This window comes from Macadamia integrifolia, unplaced genomic scaffold (genome assembly GCF_013358625.1).
Source record: "Macadamia integrifolia cultivar HAES 741 unplaced genomic scaffold, SCU_Mint_v3 scaffold910, whole genome shotgun sequence".
In the NCBI taxonomy this organism is placed as follows: Eukaryota; Viridiplantae; Streptophyta; class Magnoliopsida; order Proteales; family Proteaceae; genus Macadamia; species Macadamia integrifolia.
Window position 1 is genome coordinate 26052 of NW_024870580.1, and position 26494 is coordinate 52545.

A 26494-nucleotide genomic window follows, 5' to 3' on the forward strand; every position below is an offset into this window, starting at 1 on the left:
TTGGTATCAAGCTCTGGCTATATACCATTACACAAGGAAAAGATGGTTCTCAATACTGCTACAAATAGAATAAGAAAAAGATTGTTCTCAAGACTGTCAACGTCTCAGTCACACTGGGCGAATATAGACCGTCCTACTTCCAACGTCTCAGTTACACTGGGCAGAGAAAGAAACGACAAAATAATGCAGAACTTCTTGCTTTGGCTTCTCTGCTCGTACAACGAAGTCCCACACAGTAAAGCTAAAACATGACAACTCATTTGGGCTGCACTGTCTTCTGCTTCGCCTTCTCAATAAGGGGTTTCAACTGCTTCTTTTCAGCTAGGATCTTGAGGAAGTTGAACAAAAAGGGTATATAGTTGTGTTTTCTCCGGGTATTTTCTGTTCTCCACTTCTTGAATTTCTCTTCCTCAATCAATATCTTCTCAGTAGCACTCTCAATGCCAGAATTTATTTCTTGCAGCATTCTGTTGAGTGATTCAATATTTGCACCGTCCATCCTCTCTGATCGTGCAGCATTAAGCTCCTGCAAAATGCGTTCCCTTTTCCTCTGAAGTTCCTTCAGCTCAGCAGTGTAAATCTCCTTCCTATTCTTTATAACTGCCAAGAGATTGAATCTTATCTCGCTTCTAGAATACCTTTCAATACGTTCCTGGATCACTGGTTGCACCATTCGCAACCAATCTAGATCATCTTGCCCACCAGAGCATGGCCCGAGGCTAATCGGTCCTTCTTTCAATCCATCAAGCTCATACAAGACTCCTTCAAAAGGCAAATAGCTTATAAAATGGTACACATCATCATCCTTCCCAGTAACTCTCTGTTCCTCTGGCACAAATGGCTCAGGTCTGGCAAAACTGTTGTGAGCTGTACGTATGGCTTCACTATTGTTAATTGCCAACCCCTTGAGCTCTGGAGGGAAATTCTTAGTGAATTCTTTCAATATGGAAAGTTCAGGGCCGATGTCAATGTCTGGACAATTCATAAGAATGGAGAGGATGGCTTGTGTTGCACATGCATTGTTAATAACCTATGAGATTATACACACACATTCAGACTATGGGGTTTTCAAGTTAATATTCCACATCCAACTTAATCTAATACTAACCTGGCTTGCAAAAAATAAGTTTGGATTAGGATCCTTAATTACAAGACGGTCATCTTTCTCCCCCGGACGCCACTTAAAAAGAAAAATCAATCCAAACACTGGCCTGCAAATGTACAGAGAAAAAAAAAAGCATTAAATAATTTTTTCTAGAAGTCAAAAGATGTAGATGTGCATGTAAGATACTACAATCTGAGAAAGGTTGTGATACTGTACTGGAGATTGTTTAAGGATTCGTGGTCCAATGAATACAATTCCTCAACCTGCAGCACATAAGCAAGGTAATTTACTAGTCTAACCAAGGAAAAACACAACCAGAAGGGAAACAAGCAAGTGAGCAACCCATCATGACCAAGAATCCTCCAGGATTCAAATTTAGAGAAAATGCTAGGCATATAGTCTGTATCTCTCATGGGAATCTCCAATCACAAAACATGAAGGGGTCACGGTTCTATCTATGTAGTTTTGCAACAAAATCTTCCATTAGATAGGCACTGTATGCTAGCATTTCTCCCCTTAAAATAGAACGCATCCACGGACATATGGTTCCCCTCAAAATCCAGCAATACCAGGAAACTGCCCTGTATGCATATAATGGTATTATCATTATAACTAGGTTTCAAGACAAAGAAGGTCTCCCATGCTACCAGCATGTTGGACAAAATCAAAACTCATTTGAAGTTCGTAAACAATCCATCAATAATACAGGCTTATATTGAGAGAGAGAGAGAGAGAGAGAGAGAGAGAAAACTGACTACCATATAGTTTGCCAACAAAAAAAGAGAGAGAATATAAAAAGTTCTTAACATCCTAACATGACCACACAAATATCTTATTATCTTAGGTGGCAGAGATTTTTCTAAGGGGCATTGTCATGACGAATCTCTAGGTGTATAAAGAATGCAAAGTTATTTTGAAATTTGGGCTGTTTTAGCCAATCCGACATTAGGTAGTAGATAGGGCACCTCTTTACTTTACCTCTTTGATTACCCACATGTAAATTTCATGGCCCAACTCAAACATATGGGCCACAATGTACTGAAAGCTTTCCCCTTCTATTTTCAGCCACTTATCTGGCCATTTTAATGTCAGACAGATAGGTGAAGTGGATCAGGCATATATCAACTCTCATACCCAAAACCTATCACATTTTCCACCATGTGCTGGATATTTTCCTAGTACTTTCAGCCATGAGATAACAACCAAGTAGAATTTTGGATAATGTCATGTGTTGTAATGCCTTTTATCACATGTCTAAGAGGGGGATATCATCAACATGTCCAATGTTCCATTGCCATTGAGCCACCAGGTTGCAGAAAATAGCATTCAAACACCCGGTGTCAAGATTGCTCTATGCAGTTCCAGTGGAGAACCACTATTCGATAGATTTCTCCATACCAAAGATGAAGAAATGTTATATTTCAAACAACCAAAGAGAAGATTGACTTGGCCACATGGAGTACAGGGCAGGTGACCACATCAACCTTTTCAATATTTGAGAACATGACCTCAAAAAACATTATACCAAGAAATAGAACAGGATATCAAGCTGCACATGCAGATCACCTGGACACCTTTTACTTGCATCTGCTGTATAAGTTCAGTAAACACACCTACAATGAAAGCCATAACAGTCTTAGCAACAAGAAATATAGACAAGTTAAATTTGTCAAAAATACTCTAATTTGCAGGAGAAACATCTACAAGACAGAAAAAATCACAATTACAGAACCCAAATTTCATGCTGTGCTGGTCAATATCAAAAAATAATGAAGTTTGAAATTTACATAATGCAGACAGAAAAAGCTCTGTATTAGCATAGAACTAACTGGCGCTAAATAAGCTAAATAATCTTCCATTAATGAAAAATCGCTCCTAATAATCAAGAAAAGAGAGAAAGAAAAAGAATTCTGCAAAAACGCAAGTCATAAAACACATAGCTTATTTCAAATGTATATGTACCTTCAAAGAAGTAAATCCTAAAAAGTTCAACAACTGGGGATTATTATCCATCATAGATATCAACATGACCACACTTCCTAGAAGAACCTAAGTGAAGTGCACTTCATTGGTGACAAAAATATTCCCTTGATTGTATCTAATGCAAATTCAAACAAGGTTGAGAAATGATGAGTGAATGGAAGCTTAAATCAACACTAACAGAATAAAGCCTCCAGACTAGGATGCTGTAGCATATGAGAGAAGTGGATCCAGCTTTAATTACTTGGATGCACAGAGGTCTGATATGGAATTTCTACATTTTCTGAATTCCTACAACAGTCTACTTTTAGGACTCTTTAACGCTAGTAAAAAATGTAGGGTGTAACCTCAAGGGGTAGCTCAGTTGGCAAGGACCAACACCTTACAATTAAGGGGCCATGAGTCCAACTCTCCTTGGGGCCTACTTATCCACACACACCCAAAAAAAAAAATGTATATATATATATATATATATAATGTTGAAAAGAAATGGTAAAGTAGTACAGATTGGTGATCAAGAACCATACCAGGATCAGATTCAATAGTGCACCAGGACATGACTGAGAATTTCCAGTAGCTGCATGGATAGAGAGAGAAAAATATCAATTGAATAAAATATTAGAGCAAGGGATAATCTAAATTTTTAACAAAACATAACTCTTTAACCCAAAAAAATAAGGTCAATTTGCTATTTCAGACCAAGTTCAAGACCCTTAGTTGAGGGTTGGGAGAGGGGAAGAGGAGGAAGATGTAATGCAGTGAAGTACTATGGAACTTCTACATTTTCTGAATTCTTATACAAAAGAGACAAACTTGTACTTTCCTCAAACTCGCCTTTGCCAAGTGGAAACCACCTATTACTACTGCAAAGACATTATCAAGTTCAGAATTTGAAAACATAATTAAAAACTTAATCTCTTGGCATTGCGTGCTAACATTAGCTTAAGAGACATGTGTCATGTATTTAAAACTTGTTGAATAAAGGCTGAATGGGGAAACGTTGGCAGTGTTTGAATGGGTTATCCGTTGCTTAAGTCTAGGAGATTTGTTGCTCAAGTTAGGAGTAACATTTTGTTCGAATCTTTCTAAAAATGTCATTGTCGTTGTGTAAGCCATGTATATGACCAAGAGTCTAATAACAGAGATATCCAGTACCTTTACCAAATTGTCGAATATCGACTTTGAGGCTGGTTTTCCACTAAGAAAATCAATCCTATCTGCTTCTTTGTGCATCCTTTATCCTCCGTCACCAACTTCCCTTTCTCCCTATTAACAAAATAGCACCACATACACAGTAGGCAATGATGTAGATCAAGCCATAAAAAGAGGTTCAAAGTTGGTTCAATATAGGCCCCAATATTTGGGCCATATTTCATCCTATTCCAGGCTGTCGAGCAGCACTCTAATTGTCACTAATCCAGCCTGTCGAGCAGCTTGAATACCTAGGGTAACAATGCTGTCGATTAGGAATGAAGGCAGCTTCTAGAAGATATAATATTCCCTCCACCGATTTTGGTTGTCTCATTATATGCCTTGGTTAGCAAGGTACAGCAGGGGAAAAGAAATAGGAAAGTTTCAAGAAGAACAAAGATTAGTTTCCTTTTCATGTCTTATTCTTATTGTCAAGTAGGTAGTTCCAGCTTTACCAAAGTTTTGGGGTAGGATTAGTTTCCTTTTCATAATAGTTTCCTTTCTGTAGTAATTTCCTATTTTATTTGTTACCTAATTTTATAAAAGCTCTCAAACTTATTTAAGAGAAGCAATTGCAGCCCTTTGAGACAAAATTTGAGTTAATAAATTGAAGAGTTTCTAGTACCCAACCCCAGTTATATCTGTAAACTCCAACACGTACACACACACCCAAAGCTAGGTCAAGAAACAGGCCAATTAGGGAATTGGCTAGGGTTAAAACAATACAATAAAACAAGTAGGCAACCCACAACCCCTGATATGATATTCTGGGCAGAATATAGAAGGCATGAAATCAAGAGAATTAGGTTAAATTTGAGAAATTCAAGAACTCACAAACCAGGTCAAGGAACTAGCCCAAAAGCTGATCGAGTCTCCCTTGAATGGCCTCGAAAATAGAGCCTGTTGGATGGCCGGTGGTGGAGATATGCAGGTTCTTGCTTGAGGTCATGAAATAGGAAACTCTGGGAATTCTTCAAGAACTTGAGGTTGCAGCTTCAGACGGCCATCAAATTAGGATCAACGGGCCCTGGCAATAACCTAAAGCAGCTCTCAAAAGTTGGACTGAAACTGTTCACAGGTCTGAAAGCTGTGAAGGTCAAACATCAGTCTAGAAATCCTTCTCCTTTTGCCGCCGCAGGCTTTGAAGATGGCTCAAAATCCCAGAACTGATTGGTAGGTTGCAGCCTTAGTAATATACAGAAAGTAATCAAAAGAAAAGAGAAGAAAGGAATCCAATGGAGGGGGATAAAGGTGAAGGATTGTAGTTTGGATTAGGCCTCTCACCCTCTCAAGTTTGTGGGCATCCCACCCCTCAATCGACTCTCTCAGTCCTTCAAGACAACACTCCAATAATCATTAACAAACTCTTCAAATTTTATTGTTAACTCCAATTTCTGCCCAAAAGGCAACAATTGCTTCTCTTAAATAAACTTGAGAGCCTTTACAAAATTAACAAACAAATAAAATAGGAAACTACTAAAAAAAAGAAACTATTATAGAAAAGGAACTAATCCTATCTAAAATATTTCCTAATTGAAAACTATTGCTTTGACAATAAGAATAAGAAACAAAAAGAAACGTTCGTACATCTAGAAACTTTCCTAAAACTTTTTCGCCATTTATACCTTGCTGTCAAAGCATATCATGAGACAAAACCAAAATCGGTAGAGGGAATATGGTATATGTGTGGAAGAACCCTACTTCCCTATGTTGTTAGGATCGAATTTTTGGGGAAGAATGATTCAGACAATACATAGGAGAGGAAAATAGAAAGTTCACAGTTGGCTATATCGAGGAACCCAATACCTCCCCACTCTTTCGAGCAGATTTTAATTGAGTTTTCAAGTTATCTTCTCTATCTTCTATTCAAGTATTTATCAGAAAAAGAAGCACAGTACACCCCACTACCGCTCCCTATAACCTCTCCTACGATAACCCTTCCAGCCCGTTACGGATAACGTCCCATGATCCATGATCACAATTGGGATGACTATACTTCACATAAAATAAAATAACGACCACTCACATGAAAATACAAATAAAAAAATTTCCATCCTACGTGCAGGAGTCCACGCAACCCACGATTCATGCATCACCTTCCATGCTGCCGTGGCATGTAACAGCTCCTCCATCCTTGAGTTTGGGCTTGTCCTCAAGATCAATTTCAGGAAATTGGACTCGCATGCGCTCCCAATCTTCCCAAGTCGCCTCAGCTAGGGAAAGTCCACGCCAATGGATTAAAATCTGAGTTCTCCTCTTGCGAATGCGTCGATCTGGTATGGGCTAGGGAGAAGGCTGTAAGGTTTCATCTTCTTGCACCATTGGTAAATCCTCTTGAACTTGATGACGTTCTCCAATTTGCTTTTCAATTGAGAGACATGAAAGGTAGGGTGGATCCTAGAATCCACAGGCAATGCTAGTTTCTAAGCGAACCTCCCAATGCGCACAATGATTTGATAGGGGCCATAATAACGCGGAGCAAGCTTCTGTGATCACCTTGATTCAAGAGAAGTCTGTCTGTAGGGATGCAACTTAATATAGACCCAGTCACCAACTTCGAACTCCCTCTTTTGATGGCGTTGATCATAAATAAACTTCATTCGTACCTGAGCTTTAGCTAAGGTAGCACACATCTCCTTGAGTCACTGATCTGGGTCAGCAATTGTTGTTCCACTGCATCAACCTTGGCTGTACCTGGTCAACCTCAAAGGGAGTTGTTTTAATGGCGGAATGCCAGCTTGTATTATAACAATACTCTGCCCATAATAACCATTTTCCCTACTCCTTCGGATGCGAGATCGTAAAACACCTGAGGTACATCTCCAACGTCCTATTAACCCCTTTAGTTTGGACACCGGTTTGCGGATGATATGCCGAACTGAGATTTAAGCTAGTCCCATTGAGTTGAAAAATCTCCTTCCAAAAGTGACTTGTGAATGTGGGATCATGGTCGCGTACTATTGATTTAGGCATTCCGTACAACTTGAAGACATTGTCGAAGAAGAGTTGAGCAACTCCTACTACCATGTAGGGATGAGAAAGTGGGAGGAAATGGGCGTATTTGGAGAGTCTATCGACCACCACCAAAATAACCGTTTTTTCCTTTAGAGGTGGGGAGGCCCTCCACGAAATCCATGGAGATATCTTCCCAAACTCGTTCAGGAATAGGTAATGGTTGTAACAGGCCAGATGGAAGTTGTAACTCCACCTTATGGCGTTGGCTCGTGTCACACTGGGCTAACCTTTCAAGGACAGTTTTTTCTCATACCTGTCCAATGAATGTAGTCCTTATACTTTGAAAAGTCTTCTGATAGCCTTCGCGTGTGCTGTTATGGAATTGGTCAATGATGGTGCCAATAATGGGAAAAGTTCTAGGAAGATAAATTATTGATTTAAACAAAAAAAAAATTAACTCCATCTCGAACTTCCCATGGGCCCACTGCCTCGTCATCCCCTATTTTTTTGAGTAGTTGTTGCAACTCAAAGTTGCTTTTAATCTCATCCTTAATTGCCTCCACCCAACTAGAGATGGAGAAAGATAAAGTTGTTAATTGGTACACCCCACCTTGCACATTCTCCTACTCGTTCCTTCTCAATAAGGCATCAGCCACGATGTTCTCCTTCCCTTTTTTATACTCCACCATGAAGTCGTAGTGCATAAGTTTGTATAACCACCTCTACTCACTTGGGGTAGTTATCTTTTGTTCCCAAAGGTATTTTAAGCTTCTGTGGTCAGTCCTCACCACAATTTGTCGACCAATCAGGTAAGAGTGCTACTTTTAAATAGCCACAACTAGAGCTAAGACTTCCTTCTCATACGTGGAGAGTAATAGATTTTGCCCCTGCGTGGTATGACTGAACAAAGCAATAGGCTTTTTTGGAGTAGAACGACTCCTATGCCCGATCCACTAGCATCGCACTCCACAATAAAAGTAGATGAGAAGTCAGGTAAGGCCAAAACGGGAGCACACATCATGGCCTCTTTCAACCTTTTGAAAGCTTCCTCAGCTATCAGTGTCCAATCGAATATGTTTTTCTTGAGCATATTAGTAAGTCGACCAGCAATCTTACCATAGTTCTAAATGAACTTCCAATGATACCCCATAAGACCAAGGAATCCTCGCATAGCCTTCACTGATCTCGGTTTGGCCAGCTCAACATAGAAGAAATTTTGTCAGGATTGACTGACACTCCATCAGTTGAAATAATATGTCCCAAGTAATGGACACTAGATTGCCCAAGTAGACATTTCTCTTTCTTCACAAAAAGATGATGTGTCCTGAGAAGTTGTAAGGTGATCTCCAATTGTTGCAGGTGCTCTTCCCATGTAGCACTATAAACCAAAATGTCGTCAAAGAAAACCAAAATAAACTTCCTTAAGTAATCCTTGAATACATGGTTCATGAGTGCTTGAAAAGTTGAGGGAGCATTGGTAAGGCCGAATGGCATTACCAAGAACTCATAATGGCCGTGATGAGTTCGAAAGGCCATTTTTTTCCGTGTCCCCAGAAACAACCCTGATTTGGTGATAACCTGACCAAAGATCAAGTTTGGAAAAAAAATCGAGCACCATGGAGTTCATCTATCAATGGTATTGGGAACTTATCTTTAATGGTGATTTTGTTCAATGCCCGATAATCTACACACATGCGCCATGTGTTGTCATGCTTCTTGACTAATCACTGGAGAAGAATATTGGTTGTTGCTGGGTTGAATAACACCTGAGGAGAGCATTTCCGTAACCAATTTTTCAGTTTCTTTTCTTTTTTTAATTATGGGTGCTGATAAGCCCTCACATGCACACAGGTTGTGAGTTTGCCTTGAGAGGGATCTGGTGGTCGTGGAATCTGGTTGGTGGTAGGCCTCTTGGTTCAGCAAATATATCTTGAAAAAGGTCCAATAATTGCCATAGAGAGATTGGAACCGAATGCCCTTCTTTGTGTAACATGGGAGATGATAGGGAACATAGTTGGAGCAACAACCCTTGTTTGCTTTTCCTTGTTTCTCGCATGGGATTATCCACAACTTTGTCCATGCCTGCAGTTATTCCTTTAAAAACAACTTCTTTGCCTATCGCCTCACACTTCATGATGAGATTACAAAAATCCCATGTAATAGGTCCCAACATGCATAACCAATGGGCTCCTAATACAATTTCATAACCACCCAATGCCAAAAGAAAGAAATCGGCCTTAATCGTAACTCCCTGAACATATAAGGAGACGTTAGTGCACATACCAGGGCTGGCGATTTTCTCTCCAAAGGAAACCATAACTTCAAAAGGTTGCTGATTTGTAGGGGAGAGTCCTACTTTGTTGGTGAGCTTTAAACTCAAGAAGTTGTGAGTGCTTCCTGAATCGACCAAAATAGTCACTGCCACAGGTCCCAATCATCCAGCTATACTCATCGTCTATGGGGCCTCACTCCATACTTCGCATGTAAGGAGATTTCAAGGACGTTTCCCACATCTTCTACCACGTCTTCTCCAGGTTCTGGATCGAGTTCGTCGACCTCATCCACATCACAACTTTCAGTAAGGAAAAGCTTCTTACATCTGTGCCCAGGCACGAAACGCTCATTACAATTGTAACAGAGCCCTTTGGATCGTCTTACCTACATTTCAGAAGCCGTTAGATGTTTAATGGGTAAGGTGTTGCCTCCTCCCATGGACTCCCTGCCTATGGCACCGACTTTACATGGTTCAATTTGAGGGACTGTGCATGCCTTTGTGATACATTCCAAGCTTCATATAGGTGGGCTAGGCCTATTGCACTCACAACCCAGCCAGTTAAAAGGTGGCTGGACACCATTAAAGAAGTCAAGAGCAACCAAGAGCAGAAAGAACCGTGATGCAAACCGGGTTTCAAAATCAGAATCAGTTTGCTGATGGGCCCACAAAAAGAGCAATTAAATCAATCTCAAACAAAGCAGTGGCAATCTGGTAATTTTGATAGAAAATTAGAACCTTTGGGAGGGAAATAAGTGACTAGGGACGAAGCAGGTATTAAAATTAGGAGAAAAGGGTGGTTCTGGAAATTCAATTCAAACTAAGGATAACTTAGAAACAAAACTTCAGAAAGAAGGGGCTTTTGTGAAAATAATAAAAGGTCTGACCTCTTATGAAGTTTCCCAAACCCAGTCACCTTCATCCCACAATACAATAAGATCATAGGGAAAGAATTGCAGCAGTGGAGTCAGCAGGGCTTTGAGATGGAGAACTCACTGGTTAGACATCGGCTTGCCCTGAAATTTCAGGCGAAGGTTCTCAAGGAGGTGGTCTATCGATCCCACAAGAGAAGCACTTGGATCTGCAGGCTGGGAGGCTGCAGGAAGAACCAGAAATAGAACCTGGCGGTAGAGTAAAGTTCAGTCCTGAAATCAGTCTCGTAACCCACTGCAGAGATAGACTTTGGAGGTGATTCTCTGGGATTTGGGTTGCCTTCAGGGTAGCAGCCTTCCAACCCAAATATCAGAGTCAATCGACTGGAGATAAGCTTCAGCGAAGCTTTCTTCTGAACCTGCTACTGTCGCCCAAAACAGGGGCTGGGAGAGAAAACCAGCAAGAAGAAGAATGGAAAGAAGGAAAAGAAGAACAGAGGAAGAAAAAAGAAGAAGATGCAATAAAGAAGAAGATAAGAAGGGAAAAGAAGAGAAGGAGATCAGGGAGGGGACAAAAGAGGGACAGCCACGGCAGCCATGGTTCACACCCAAGAAAAATCTTTCAATTCTTTTAAATTTTCAAAACTTCAAATCTATCTTCCACTAGTGTATTACATGGCTTATGAAAGAAAACTCAAAGCATCACAATGATAACTAATTAAAAATGGAAACTAACCTATACAGAAACTGAAATAAAAATCCAAGCTAAATAAAATACCACAAACTAATTTCTAAGTCTACAAAGGAAAGTAACCAAATAAAAATAAATATTGTTTCTAAACCTATCGCCCAACTGCATCAAACTGGTTAGATTATGCTTGGAAGGGGAAGCTGTTGGCCCATGGGTCTATCGTGAAGGATTTTTTTTCTTCAAGAATCGTATATATTTTAGTAAGAAGTCTCCTTTGCTCTTTGAAATCATTAATGAATTTCACTCTAGCACTCATGAACGCCTAACTAAGACACCGGATGGTATACGGACGGTTTTTTATTGGAAAGGGTTGAAGCAGCAAATTAGAGAACATATCCAACAGCATGTATGCCAACGCCACAGGCCCACAAGTCAGAGAACCCCCTGCCGGTGGGGTTACTATGGCTCCTTACCTATTCCTACGCAAGTATGGACTGATATATCTGTGGATTTCATAGATGGGTTGCCGTTTTTGTGGGGAAATCCACCATTTTCATTGTTGTTGATAGGGTATCAAAATATGCCTACTTCTTGCCTATTTTCCACCCATATACAGCCCAACAAGTAGCATATAAGTTCTTTGAACAAATTTTCACTCGCATAGGACGCCGGAATCAATTGTGTGCGACTGTGATCCAACATTTACAAGGGTTTTTTGGAAGTAATTTTTCCAGCTTAACGAAACTGACTTTAATTTCAATTCTTATCATACTCAGACAGACGTGCAAATGAAAGTTGTTAATCGGACAGTGGGAATGTAATTGAGGTGTTTCACAAGTTCCCGACCAAATTGAATGGGCCAAGTCGAATCCTTGGACCGAGTTTTGTTACAATACTAGTGTACATTGTTCTACAAGGATGACACCATTTGAAATCGTGTATGGGCATCCACCTCCAACATTTTTCTACCAGAACTGCCAAATCAGAAGCCGTTGACAAGGAACTAAAGGATCATGATTTAGTCATGAAAGAGCTTAGGAAATCTTGAAGAGAGCCCAAACCCGAATGAAGCAAGTGGCAGTTCAACGTAATAAAAAGAGAGAATTTGAGGTTGCCAATTGGGTGTACTTAAGACTACAACCCTACCAACAAAACTTCACTTTCCATGCGGAGGAATCCCAAACTTTCACCAGTTTTTTTATGGGCCTTTCCAAGTTTTACAAAGGATTGTGTCTGTAGCCTACAAACTTGATCTGCCTGTTGATGCAACAATACATCCCGTGGTACCTGTGTCCAACTTAAAGAAGAAATCAGGAGCCGAAGTCCAAGTTCAGCCACTTAACCAGATATGAGTAAAATAGACCTTATACCAGTCCAAATTCCCCAAGGCATCTTAAATCGAAGGATGAAATTCTTGTCCATTGGAAGGGTCTTCTCTAGCAGATGCCATGTAGGAGGATGCTGCAATTTGAAGCTCTGATTTCCAGATGTTGCCCTCGAGGACAAGGGGAAAATCTAAGGGGGAGGATTTTTTGCATGCAAACATTATCTTAAGAGACACATGTCATGTATTTAACACTTGATTGAATTAAGGTTGAATGGTGAGACGTTGGGAATGTTTTTTGGACTGTTGACATTTTTGCCAACACAGTTAGTTGAGCAACACACTCACACAGTGATGTGAGCAAGGCTGGCAGTGAAGGACTGTACAGCTGGTTGAGTCAGTACAGCTGATTGTGTGTGTCTGATGATGCTGTTGAGGTTGCAGATATGTCCAGAACAGTGATGAGGTGGCCATACTGATGATGTGGCCAGTGGTAGGTTTCAGATGGCAGAGTAGGGCAGAAGATGACGTGTACACCATCAGTGGGGGCTGATGATGTGCCAGACATGTGAGAGGATGTGTTCTGGATGTCGCAGCACATGTGAAATGTATGTGCGCATCATGTTATGCATGGTAGGATGATAAAATATCATATGACATGATGATGACATGCATGTGGGGCCATGTGTGATGATGATGGATGTCATGGACATGGTGATGCATGGTTGGTGCATGGTGGTGCATGTAAGATTTGTGCATGTATGATGCATGCACATAGCATGCATAATGATATGAAGTGGATGATATAGATAAGTCACTTAAAAGGATTTATTTTATTAGAAATAAACCTCAGGATGGGTTATGTAGGTGTTGAGCCTTTGATCCAATGGGTTTTCTTTGTAATATGCAATTTTAATGGGCCTAAAATATGGGTAGGAAGTAGGAAAACGAGATTTACTTCATTAGTTTAGTTAAGAGTCCTAGACTCCTAGTCTTGATATGTTTTGTTGGGTCCAACTCCATGTTGGAGTCTTCTAAGAGTCCTATTATGAGTTCAATTATGTTCTTAGATGGACAAACAGCTTTTTTTTTTTTTTTCTGACGAATGAAGTATTACCCAGAAGAAAACAATATACAAGATGAAAATGGGGGGGGGGGGGACATGGCCCTCCAAAGGAGACAAACCTGACAAAAAATAGGAGACCACCACTAATGGATACAATCCCTCGAGGGGAGGAGGGGGGAGAATAGAAGATGAGAGATTCCAAGATTGAACAATATGTCTGTTTCTAGGGGAGTCTGGGACCATAGGGCGGGAGAGTAGCAATTTTGGTGGAGACCTCAAAGGAGATGGCCTTCCAAATCCTTTCAAAGGTGTGGGAGTTGGACGTCCATCTACGGAGGTTCCTCTCCATCCAAAGGTGGTTGATGGTGACACAAAAGGCGAGCTTACCAATGGTATCACAAATGGTGGGGCCGTAAAAGGTCATGCCAACCTAGAGCCATTCCCTACTAAGAGGGAGAACTCTTCTACTAGTGGGCCAACAACGAGAAAGAACATTCTTCCAAATGGTGGAGAAAGAGCAGGAGAAAAAAAGATAATCAACATCTTTAGTTCCTCTCCAGCAAAGGCAGCAAGCGGGGGAGACTTGAATCTGGCGGTGAATGAGGATAGACTGCGTAGGAAGGCAGTTGGGGAGAGCCCGCCAGTCTATAAAGTTGTGGCGAGGGATGTGGCCTTTGAACCAGAGGACTTTGCGCCAAAGGGCATGTTGGCCTTTAGTCCTTACAAAGTTATAGGCAGAGGAGAAGCTGAACCTCTTGGTAGGAGAAGGGTTTCAAAGAATGGAATCCTCCCTCTCATTATGGCTGGGGGGAAGGGCAGGAAGGGAGGTTTAAATGCTGTTTAGAGAACAAGAGAGGGGGCCCATCCATCATTTAGGAGGACAGAGGAGACAAAAGCCATCCTATCCAACCCCGAGGAGTAAACAGTTCTGGGACAGGGAAGATGAAGGACTCCCGAGGGGTGCCAGCCAAAGAGAAGTAAAAGCTCCATTTCCAATGGAACAGGAGATAGCCTCTAGCGCCAATGGTCTGTTTTGAGACAAATAGCTTAAGTTCTAAGCTAAGTAGGTTTCCTGTTTTGAGTCAATTTTCTTTGTTATTTCAGTGTTTCCTAGCCAATTTAGGTTTCCCAATTAGTTAAGGATTGAATTAGGTCTTTCTTTTTTAGTTTTTGAGTCCGTTTTTGAGTATTCTATGTAAGTTTGTAAGGGGCTACAACATTGAACACGAATTTATTAATGAAATTGCAGCTTCCTCGCTCCCAAAATTTTGGAGAAAGAATTCTTCAACAACTGAGATAGATGTGGGTGAAAGGCCCAGACTGAGATAGCCATCCCACCATCCCACCCACATCTATCCCATCTCAATTCTTCTTTTGTTTTTTTATTCTTTCATCATCTTCTTCATCCAACAAGTATTGTTTTTCAAGTTTTCCTTGAATTTCTTCAAGTCTTCTAGAAGATTGGATGTCAGACATTTTTTCGAATTAAGCAATTCAGGTATCCAATCGAACACAAATTTTGACCAAGCATTCAAGAACCCTAATTTGGAGATCGATTAAAATTTGGGCCTTTCTAACGGCTTGATATTACAAAATACCAGTCTTGTCCTTCCCTTCTTAAGATCTGGAAAAAGTTATTGTTTTGTGCGCAAATAGTTATCATTTTGCTTCCTTTTGTTGATTCAAGTTACCTCTTGCAATCAGAGATTCATTGCGTTTTATTAACCTAATTTCTGAACCCTTATTTTGGGCTGAAAATTATTGTTTTGCCCCACACAGTCATTGTTTTGTTTTTCCTCCATAGTTGTTGTCTTATTTCTCTCATAGTATTCATTATTTGCATCTGAACTATCCTTTGAGTATAGATCCTTGTCAGCTGGCTACTATTTTGATTCTTTCAAATATAGTACTACATTCGTGGATGCACGTGTATAGATGCATATTAGCATGCATGAATAAGATCATGATGCCATGGTGTGTGTGTATGAGGATGTGTTGATGACATGGCAGTCCATGTGGGAGCCAAGTGGGCACATTGGGCCACATGGCGAAGTATAGCCAAGGGCCACAGCAGCCCAGTAAGACCACACAACATGGACAGCCCAAGCATGACAAGGCTCGGCACAAGGCTAGCCACCATGCAACACAGTAATGGGGCTAAAGGCCTATGGGCATGACAAGGCTCGGCAACAAGGCCATGGGCTATGGGCCATGCATGGTAGGGGCACTACAGCAAGGTTGTGCACCACACCGCAGGCCATGGGACCGTTAAACGACAAAGGTCCACGCACATGGGGGAGCCAAGCCACCAGCGGCACACAGCAGCCAGTCGAGGCTAGTCTGCCACATGCGCATGGGCACCAAAGCCATACCCCACAAGCATCGTTGGGTAGAAACATAAAAATTAGACTAAGGCATAGGATATCCCCCACCTGCTCGATCAATTGTCCAAAAGAGAGGACAATTTAACTTGGTCTTGGTGAGTTGTTTTATAACCACATCTATCAATAAAAATGATAAGTTCGACCGCATGTCAGGAACGAAATGAAGTTTGTTTGATGCCGATCTGAGAAGCAAGAGAATCCCACGTCGTGTAGATCTTGACCCAACAAAAGATTCAAAAATGCACTGACACACCACTAAAGGTTCCAGCATGAGCTGTGATCGTGCATACCAAAGACCATGCATCATGCTCTCATGTCACGCAGGTGCACCAAGCTTTAATTGATTACTCCAATATGAGAGATCTATGTCTCCCGCAAAGTCGTGATGCACCACAGCCAATCTAATAGTTTGAATCACACCTGTTACATGGGGTTCTGATCCTGTGGCCAGTATTCAACCTGCGTTCAAGCATTGTTTTGATGCCTCGCATCTTCTAGACTCGATTAATCTAGTGAGCCCCGCTACGTCATCGTTCCGTCAAACGATCTTCAAGATCCTGCAACTCAGAATGGCTTCACAATCTAGGATACCGATTCTATGGCCACTGCTTAAGCTGTTGATCCTGTTTTTGTGTGTGAGCAGTTCACGCTTCAAAGATTTCATTTGATTGGCTTATAAGCCACTCCATTTAACTTAATGCGATAGCCACATCTAACAGCCAGATTTCAATGTGCATTTTGGAAGCCTCGATCGAACATCTCCCATTCAAGCCTCCAACCGTGTGAAATCCCCCATGTCACAAGAAGTCCTTATACCCCCTAGAACTTGTTTTGGCCACAACTTGGCCATTTTAAGTCCAAATGAGGTGATCTAAGTTGCCATGGACTCCTTGTGAAGCCAAGCACATCCCTGAATATGGTTTGTGAGCTTTTTAATGCGGTCATGCAAGGTTTTATCAAGAAATAACAACAAAAAACTCAACCTTATCCCAACTTTATGGGGTCAGCTACATGGATCCAAACAAAACAAAGTAGGTAAAAATTGATGTCTAAGTAGAAAAAGGGGATAAAGAGATGAGAAAAGAGGGATAAGAAATGAGATTAGAAATAAAAATGAAAAAGACAAAAGAAAGATGAAGAATGCAAGATGAAAAATGAAAGATGAAAGTAAGAGGAAAGAGGACAATCCGACAAGACAGGAGAATCTTAGCTAAATAGGGTCAAGCACATGGATCCTTGCTCCCCAATAGGCTCTATCCGCGGTCATACTTGGCACAAGACCCAAACTATGCATGTCATTCCTCACAACTTCTCCAATGGTCATTTTAGGTCTGCCACTAGCTCTTTTAGGTTCTTCAATCGGAAGCATATCACTCCTCCTTACAAGGGCATCCCTAGCCTCCATTGAACATGACCATACCACTGCAAATGACTTTTTCGAAGCTTATCATTGATCAGGGAAACTCCCAAATCAGCTCTAATACATTAATTTCGGACTTTATCCTTCCTAGTTTTTCCGCACATCAGCTTGTAGTCTTTTATTAGGAAATACTTGAAAAAGCAAGATGGGCCAACAGGGATTGCTTGACTCACTTCTACATCTTCTGTCGAGTGAAATGAAGCCATGCTGAAGACCCAATGATGCAAATTTGAAGATTTATGCTAGGAGGAAGAAGAGGGTCGACCACCATAGTGGCTAAGGTCGACCAAGGCTGGTTTTCTTAGCCCACGGTTTGGGTATTGATGGGGATTTAGTTTCTAGAATTAGTTTCTAATTTCAGTCCATTATTAGTTTCTAATTATAGTCTATATTTAATTTCCTTTTTCATTAGTTTACAGTTTCAGTTTTTTAGTAACTACATGTTAGTAGTTTTAGTAACTCAGATTTAGTAACTTTTGAGTTGCTATTGTTTGTAAACACCCCCATCATTATAAATAAAGGAAAGGGCCCTCTCATTGCCCACGATTTTTGATAACCAAAAAATATGTTGTTGCGTTTTCTCCTCTGGAGTGTTTCTTTGTGTTTGATCAAAGAAGAAGGGTCTAGTGTGATGGAGGGCCGGTAATGGAAAAGAAGAAATCCTTGAGAGGGGTCTCAGAGTCAGAGTTGCAGGGGAAAGGGAGAAATCGCAATAAGAAGGGGGGAGAAAAGAGAATCACTCACACATGCCCGCAGGCTCCACAAATACTCAAAAACTCAATTCATTTTTTCAATCTGTCTTTCTCAATCGATTACAAGCATATAAATAGGAAATTGAAAAACTCTTAACATGGAAATAAATCCTAAAAGGAAAGTAACTCAAAAGGAAAAGAAATCATAAACCAATTCTAACTATGTCCTACATAAGCAACTTCTCAAAAATAAACAGAATAAAATAAACTAAAGATATTAGTCTCCTAAATAAAATAAACTACTAAAACCCTACTAGACTAAGGACTCAGTATGGATCCAGTTCATCTCTCGCTGGATACCCAAATGGGTATGGATCGCTCCATGGGTGCGTGTCTACATCAATTCCCCCGATGTTGAGAAAAACTCGTCCACGAGTTCTGTAGAACGGGAGAAGCAACACCAATCGATCAGCATCCATCCTTGCTTGTATGAAATCACCATCGAAACCAAGATCGAATGATATGAAATCCACGACGCGAAGTTCATTGGTGAAGTAATGACTCGGGAAAATAAAATCGATCGGTTCACTGAAGAGATCAATCGATTTAAAATTTTCCATAAGTTAATCTTCAACTTCCAATGGTGCCATCTCATCTTCTACCACCGGTGATTCATCTTCTGGTTCGTCTACCTGTTGTTCAACGGCTGATATCACATAGTTGAAGGTAGAGTGTGTTATGGATTTGATTTTCGTGCAATGTCGTTGAGCCTCATTGAGCTTCTCTATTATCAACTGCATTTGTTAACGGATATCCGATAAAAGACTGAGATCCATTGGAGCATCTAAGACGTGTCATGAGAGTACTACGGACAGAAAAGTTGTACATCAACTTGAAGAAGTGTTCCTTTATGCTGCCCAAGGTTATCTTCCTTGGCTTTATTGTGTCCTCACAAGACATAGAAGTTGATCCGGAGAAGGTAAAAAGTGTAGTTGATTGGCCTATTCCAAAGACCTTAACCGAGGTTCGTAGCTTTCATGGTCTTGCCTCATTTTACCAACGATTCATCCGGAATTTCAGCGCCAATGTTGCTCTAATTACATAATGCACAAAAGGGGGAAAAGTTCCATTTCAATGGACTCCGGCAGCCACTAAAGCTTTCAACATGATCAAACAAAAGTTGACAGAAGCACCAGTGCTGAGACTACCCAATTTTGATCTTATGTTTGAAGTGGCTACTGATGCGTCCCATGTTGGGATAAGAGGAGTGCTTATGCAAGAGAGGTGATGTAAATAAGTCACTTAGGCTTATTTTATTGCAAATAAGCCTTGGGTTGTGTTATGTATGTGTTGGGCCTTTGATCCCATGGGTTTTCTTTGAAATGGGCCACTTTAATGGGCCTCAAATATAGGTAGAAGGTAGGAAAACGGGATTTTATTCATTAGTTTAATTAGTTGCTATTTAATTCAATAAAGGCTCATTAGGCCATTAGTTGGTTGTAAAGTCCTATATGGAATATTAGTTAGTTAGTCCTACTCCATGTTGGAGTCATAAAGTCAAGTCCTAGTCCTATTTTGAATTCCTAGTTGTAGTAGGAGTTTCTAGTCCTATTGAGAAATTAGCTCCTAGTTGTAGTAGGAGTGTCTAGTCCTATTGGGAAACTAGCTCCTAGTATTAGTATGATTGTAAACTTCCCCTCTATAAATAGAGAGGCATATGTCCCATTATTGGGGAGATTTGAATAAAAGAAAGTTTGCATTTCTGAAAGAAAGTTTGCAACTAAATGCTTAGAGCAGCTGAGATAGCTGTGGGTGAGAAGCCCAGGCTGAGATAGCCACTTCCTTTATTATCTTTCACCAATCTCAACCCCCTATCTGTTTTATTCTTCTTTTTTTATTTTATTTGCTATAACATTCAAGAGGTATAATTCAAATTCTGATAAAAGTCTGCAGATATCAGAACCGATCAGCAATCCTAGTGGGAATAGAGAGAGATCGATCTCCTCTCTTTTGTACTCTGTTCAGCCAGGTCTTCAATCAGGGTATTCCAGGTCTCATAGGGGTCCCATGATCCTTATCTAGTCACTGTTGGAAACATTCAGCTGCTGTTCTTAAAGGTTCTTCTCAGTTTTCTCTCCTAGGTCAGAAAATCAAGAAAGCTTGTAACTTCACAACCAGCCATCAGAATCCTTGGGGGGTTTTGTACCCTCCCTAGGGACTATCTCCCAAGAGTGCAACTCAATCAAACTCTACAGCCCTGGCCACACCTCTCTCTCTCCAGCTCTATAACAGGTCTTTCTCTCTCCTATCGGGTTAGGTTTTGAGCTGGTTTTGCTCCTATATGGGTATTGTATCCTTAAGGGTTTATTTTATGGTATTATTTCTTTGTTTCTTGCTCCTATTTGTATTGTTTGGGGTTATAAATTGCGGAGTTAGTTATTTGTAATCTACTCTTGCATTAAGAGGCCATCTGATTGCCTTCTATAGTGAAAAATTGAATGATGCAAAAAAAATGTACTCTACTTATGACTTAGAACTCTATGCCGTTGTTCAGATCCTCAAGCATTGGAGGCATTACTTAATTGGCAAAAAGTTCGTACTCTATTTGGATTATGAAGCACTCAAATACTTGCACTCCCAAAAGACCATTAGCGATCGACACGCTAAATGGATCTCATACTTACAAGGATATGTCATTGCTCTCAAATACAAAGCTGGAAAAGAGAATCAAGTGGTTGATGCACTTCGTCGAAAGGTGATGATGATGAATACCTTCACCGTACAAAGTGCAAGAGTGGAACACATCAAAGACGAGTATGCCAATGATGCTGATTTTTCATAATTATTCAAGAAATTGCAAAGAGGAGGTAGAGATGATAAATTCTCCATACATGATGGGCACCTCTTCAAGGGCACACGTATTTGCATTCCAAACACCTCTCTAAGACATCACTTGATTCGAGAGCTATATAGAGGGGGAATAGGTGGACACTTTGGCAAGGACAAGACCTACTCAATAATGGTAGACTTGCATTTTTGGCCTCAATTACAAAAGGATGTTCAGCATGTTATACAAAGATGCCGCCCCTGTCAACTTGCAAAGGGAGAAAAGAAGAATGCGGGTTTGTATACACCGTTGCCCATCTCACATGTACCTTGACTAGACATAAGCATGGACTTTGTCCTAGGCTTGCCACCTACACAGGAAAGGTACGATTCTATATTTGTGGTAGTAGATCGTTTCTCCAAGATGGCACACTTTATCCCTTGCAGGAAAACTCTTGATGCAAGTCACTTAGCCAAGCTCTTCTTCAAAGAGATAGTGTGCATACATGGTTTGCCACAGTCGATTGTTTCAGACAGGGATGTCAAGTTCATTAACTATTTATGGAAAACCCTATGGCTGAAAACAAACACTAAACTCAAGTCCTCCACGGCATTCCACCCTCAAACAGACGGACAAACCGAAATGGAGAATAGAAGCCTTGGCAATTTACTCCGTTGCCTAGTCCGTGACTATAAGAAATCTTGGCCATCTATTCTAGGCATTACTGAGTTTGCCTATAATAGCTCCGTCAACCGCACCACTGGTCGTATACCATTTGAGATTGTCCTTAGACTGCAGCCACAATGACCGGTTAACATGGTACCTTTGCCACCTCATGCCCATGTTAATGTTGAAGCAGATGAGTTCCCTAGGCATATCACAAGAGGTACATGCTGCTATTCGTCGACGCATAGCCATTAGCAATGAGGGCTATCAAGCAACTGCAAATCGTCATCGCCGATACGTGGAATTCCAACCGGTTGATATGGTGATGGTTCGGATTTCCCCTGAAAGGTTCCCTCCCAGTACAGTGCACAAACTCCATCCTCGAAATGGGTCCTTACAAGGTTCTGAAACGGATTGGCACTAATGCTTACATGCTTGAATTACCTCCTACCTTAAAGATCACCAATGTCTTCAATGTGGCTGATCTGACACTGTACGTAGGACACCATGCTGATGAAGGTGACACAGAACGTACTCTGAAGCTTCCCCAATTTGTATCCCCTACAGATGATGTTATTGAAGATGTCCTCGACAACAAATTCACTACAGTTCGTGGGGGCAAGGATTACTACTCATTCCTCGTCAAGTGGAAAGGACAACCACGAGAAGAATGCACTTGGATCCATGCTCACGACTTCCGACGCCTTGACACAGATCTCTATAAGCACTACATGTCCTTTATCCATTCGTCGGATATGAATTATTCTAAGGGGGGCGCTGAAGTAGATCCACACATTGGGAGGACCTATCGCAGGAAGAAAGGCCCATCCCAAAGTGTGGATCAATCCACTTAAAGAGTGGGCCCACCGATTTCTTTTATTAAGTTTACTTTATTTTCAATAAAGGGCCATATGGGCCCATCGGTTGTAAGGCCCACTAGGGGCTAATAGTTAAGTGGGTCACTCCATGTTGGAATTATAAGTCTAGTCTATTTTCTAATTCCTAGTTCTAGCCTATTTCTAATTCCTAGTTACATTAGGAGTCCATCTCCTAATTCTAGTATGGCTGCTTGTAGCTAGATCTGCCCTCTATATATAGAGGAACTTTTGTAACCTTAGTTTTCATATTTGAATAAAAGAATATTGCAGTCAAACTATTAGAACAGCCGAGATAGCTATGGGTGAGAAGACTTGGCCGAGACAGCCACTCCTCCCTCACCTTATCTTTGTTATTTGCTCTTTTATTCAATCAACCCTATTTCCCATTTACTGTTACTGCTGAGAACATATCAGACCTGCCCAGAATTTCCAGAAGACAGAATCGACCAGCAAGAAGTCCAAGTTCTTGAAGACAATCGATCTCCCATATCTCCCAATTCTGAGAACTGATCAGCAAGCCCTTTTAGGGTTCTGTTCTACCTTCCAAGTAGACCACTCGATCCACACTTGGGGGCCTATTAAAGTCATCTGTTGCAGTTCTTGAATATTCCCTATTTTCTCTCTCCAAAAGTCAGAAATCAAGAAAGTCCAGATCTCTCAACTCAGCTGGCAGAATTCAGAGATCTTTAAGGGTTCTACTCTACACCCTAGGGCCTACAATCGACCCTAGTTTGGGTCCCATCTGAGCATCCCAACTCCTGCCGCAGGTATCCTCTGTTAACCCTAGCCGCAGGTTTATATCTTTCTAGGGTTTGGTTCTTGGTTGCTGGTTCTTGCTACTGAATTGTTCTCAATTTTTACAAGTAACCATTGAGGTCCTTTTCTGGTGATTTTCTACTGCTGCTGTAATTTGTCAAGGCTAATTAGAGAATTATATCAGATTTGGTTTGGGGTTGTAATACATTGTCCTCAATTTTTTATTTTTTTTGGTCAAGGAAGGGCAGAATTGTAAATAGATGAAGTTCACTTCAAGTCACCAAGGGATGTCACGTGTGGGTCAGGGATATAGTTGGAAATAAAGGAAAAATATGGGGATAAAGAATTAAAGACAAACAGAAAGGAAAAGTGGGGAAATCCAACAAATTGAACAGAGTAAGAGAGAAAAGGGTTATTGGGGGTGAGGTTTGGGATTACCAAAGAGAAGCAACCGACCGAAGGCTCTTCTTGGAGTCGGAATCAGCACCGAGAGTCGGCTCCGATCAAGAGAGAGGCTCGCGATGGCTTCGCAGGTATGTGGTCCTCTCTCTTCTTGACTTCTCTTCTTCTTCTTCTCCTTCTTCTCATCTTTTTTTTTTTTTTTTTTTTTTTTTTTTCCTTCTGCTTCTTCTTCCTTCTTTCTTCTTTCTTCTTTCTTCTTTCTTCTTCTTCTTCTTCTCGTTGCCTTCTTCTTTCTTCTTCTTCTCGTCGCCTTCTTCTTTCTTCTTCTTCTCGTCACCTTCTTCTATTCTCTGTTTCTTGCTGCTTCTTCTTTTTTTATTTTTCTTATGGAAGTCTGAGGCTACGACAAAGGTAACAGAGGGCTCAGTGGGGGTTTCAGAAGGGTTGAAGGGGTGGGGTTGGGGTTTCGGTTGGGACGATGGGTAAATTTTTTTTTTTTTTTTTTATTTCTCAGTCTCTGTAGGAACAGAACAGGGAATGGGAATGGAGAAAAGAGAGACAGAAGGAAGAAAGGGGATGGGGATCCTTTGGCTCTGATACCAAATTGATGAAAGGCCGGTTAGGGAAGGGAAGAAATCCCTGAGAGGGGTCTCAAAGTTGTAGGGGAGAGGGAGAAATCGCATTAAGAAGGGGAAAGAAAGGAAAATCATTCACACATGCCCGTAGGCTCCACAAATACTCAATTCATCTTTTCAATCTGTCTTTCTCAATCGATTACAAGCATATAAATGGGAAATTGAAAAACTCTAACATGGAAAGAAATCCTAAAAGGAAAGTAACTCAAAAGGAAAAGAAATCCTAAACCAATCCTAGCTATGTCCTACGCATGCAACTTCTCAAAAATAAACAGAATAAAATAAAATAAGGATATTAGTCTCCTAAATATAATAAACTACTAAAATCCTACTAGACTAAGGACTCAATATGAATCCGGTTCATCTCTCGCTAGATACCCAGATGGTATGGATCACTTCATAGGTGCGTATCTACATCATAGTGTTTGATCCAAGCGACTCCTTGCGGCATAAAGTCCAGGAGGGTTTCTACAAGTTTTCTTATTTTCTTTCAAGTTTGTTTCAAGGTTCTACTGCTGTCAAAACAATCAGGTATTTATATTTCTGATTCTGCCCAGAATTTCCTGAAAACGGAGCAATCGGCCTCCTCTGGAAGAACTAGTTCCAGCCATCAGTTGGCTCTAAAATCTTGGTCGATTGTCCCTCTTGACCCCCTTAAGGATCGACCATGATTATGGCTGTTTCTGATCAGCCAATCTGGACTTATTGAAAATCACCCAAATTTTGTCTTTAGTGACTGTACCTGTCCAGAACTGAGGTCGATAGATCTGCTTCAACTTCTATTGCTCTCTTGGACTTTGGTTCATTGTTTGCTGTTGGTTTGAACCTATCTGAGCTATTTGAAGTCCCTGGTTTTACTCATATTTGATTATTACTGTTCTATCCTATTTGATACTGGTTGTGGGAGACCGATAGCCTGCTTATTTGCTGCTATTCTGTTGGACTGATTTGTGTTGGTGTGTGGGGATTGGTTTGTTGTTCTTGGATTAAAAGATCTTGAAGTTGGAGGCTGAGTTAGAGTCCTATCCTAGTCTACATTACCCAAGAAGGGTGATGATGTCTATCGAATACTCAAAGTGATTCTAGCCAAAGAAGAAAAAGAAAAATGAGAGAGAAGGGGAAGATGCTTGTTTGTACAGTGGAACACAGTGAAGGTGTTCACATGGTATCATTGAGGTGCAAAGTAGTGGGATTGCATTGTGTGAGGCATTCCAAGGTTGAAGGATCCCATTTCTTGGTGGAGAATGTGTGTTAGCGACTGTGAAGTGCATTGATGTGGGGAGCACATGTAGGATGATATCTACACGTCTCTGACAATTAATTAGTGGTAGGATTACATCGGGAAGGTAATCCAAACTTGGGAAAATTTCCATTTGTATTAAATTGACTGTAGGCTTTTGTCTTTTTTTTTTTTTTTTTTTTTTTTTTTGGGTGAACGAGTGTAGGTTATGTGCTTGTAAAAATACCTAAGTCAATGTCTGTGGTGTAATTGGTGGGATTTGCATTGGGAGTTGCGCTTGTAATTTGGGCCATTAATATAATCTCGTATTCTGTTAATGAAGTTGGGGGCGTACCAACTTCAATAACAGGGTTTTCTTCAATCTAAACAAGTTTGGGATAAATAAATTAAATTTTACAGATAAATATAAACAGAGAGCATATACAGCTTAAAAGAAAACACATAAATAGTATCAATAACCAACAATGACCTCAAATTCTCAAATAGAAATAACATCTATGAAACATCAAATTCGGCATAAAATCACAAAATGCATCAAACATTATCACTAAAAACTAAGAAACAGACATTCAGGGATAATCACAAATCCTCGGGGAAGGGGGAAGAAAAAAGTTAAAAGGAATCAGTTTAAAACAAGGACATGTGGCCATTCATTCTCATCAGGAACTCACCGCACAAATTAATTCAAAAGAAAAATACCCCAAATTAAACTGACTACATTATTATTTGTAAACCTTTTAATTAAATTGTTTTTTTTTTAAAGAACAACATACAAAACAAAATTTGAAGCCCGACAAAATTCACATTCTAAAGTTCAGAAATCGACTAACAAGATGATTATTCTTAATAAAGCTAAACAAACCTAAAAATTGGTCCCCAACCCGGCCGAATTTCTGGTTCCTGGTCGCAACCGACTGGAGAGATCTGAAAGGGCAAAGCTCTGACTGAACAGATGGAACCGCAGCAGCTTTTGGATAAAAAGCGGTGAATCTACTGCTGCCCTTTGATGCTTGAAGTGATATGAAGAGTCGACTGTCGAGAGTTAACTACGGTGGGTTTAAGAAGAAAGAGAATTGAAAGGGGCTGAAAATAAAACCCTAATCGATGGTTTGCTGGTACCATTAATATTTTCTTTCTT

At 40.6% G+C, this 26494-nt stretch overlaps 1 protein-coding gene across 2 annotated transcripts; it reads right to left on the reverse strand.

Annotated features, from left to right (window-relative positions):
- LOC122070412 (ubiquitin carboxyl-terminal hydrolase 2) lies at window positions 1-26488 on the reverse strand. 2 transcript variants are annotated; one of them, XM_042634549.1, is made up of 7 exons: window positions 26219-26488; window positions 4241-4351; window positions 3613-3662; window positions 2672-2718; window positions 1322-1368; window positions 1109-1211; window positions 1-1030 (listed from the first exon to the last, which is right to left on the reverse strand). In XM_042634549.1, exons 3-7 carry the CDS (start codon window positions 3641-3643, stop codon window positions 257-259), a joined length of 1002 nt encoding a protein of 333 aa, XP_042490483.1. In that variant the 5' UTR covers window positions 3644-3662; window positions 4241-4351; window positions 26219-26488; the 3' UTR covers window positions 1-256. The 2 variants fall into 2 exon arrangements, with proteins under 2 accessions (XP_042490483.1, XP_042490482.1); XM_042634548.1 differs by lacking the exon at window positions 4241-4351.
- Window positions 26489-26494: the final 6 nt, after the last annotated feature.

Coding starts and splice junctions, on each gene's coding strand:
- LOC122070412 (XM_042634548.1), bottom strand. CDS start 3,643: ATGTCCTGGTGCACTATTGAATCTGATCCTG. Junction 1,369..2,671: donor TGCAAGTAAAAGGTGTCCAG/GTGATCTGCATG, acceptor TATGTGCTGCAG/GTTGAGGAATTGTATTCATT. Junction 1,031..1,108: donor ACTTATTTTTTGCAAGCCAG/GTTAGTATTAGA, acceptor ATAATCTCATAG/GTTATTAACAATGCATGTGC.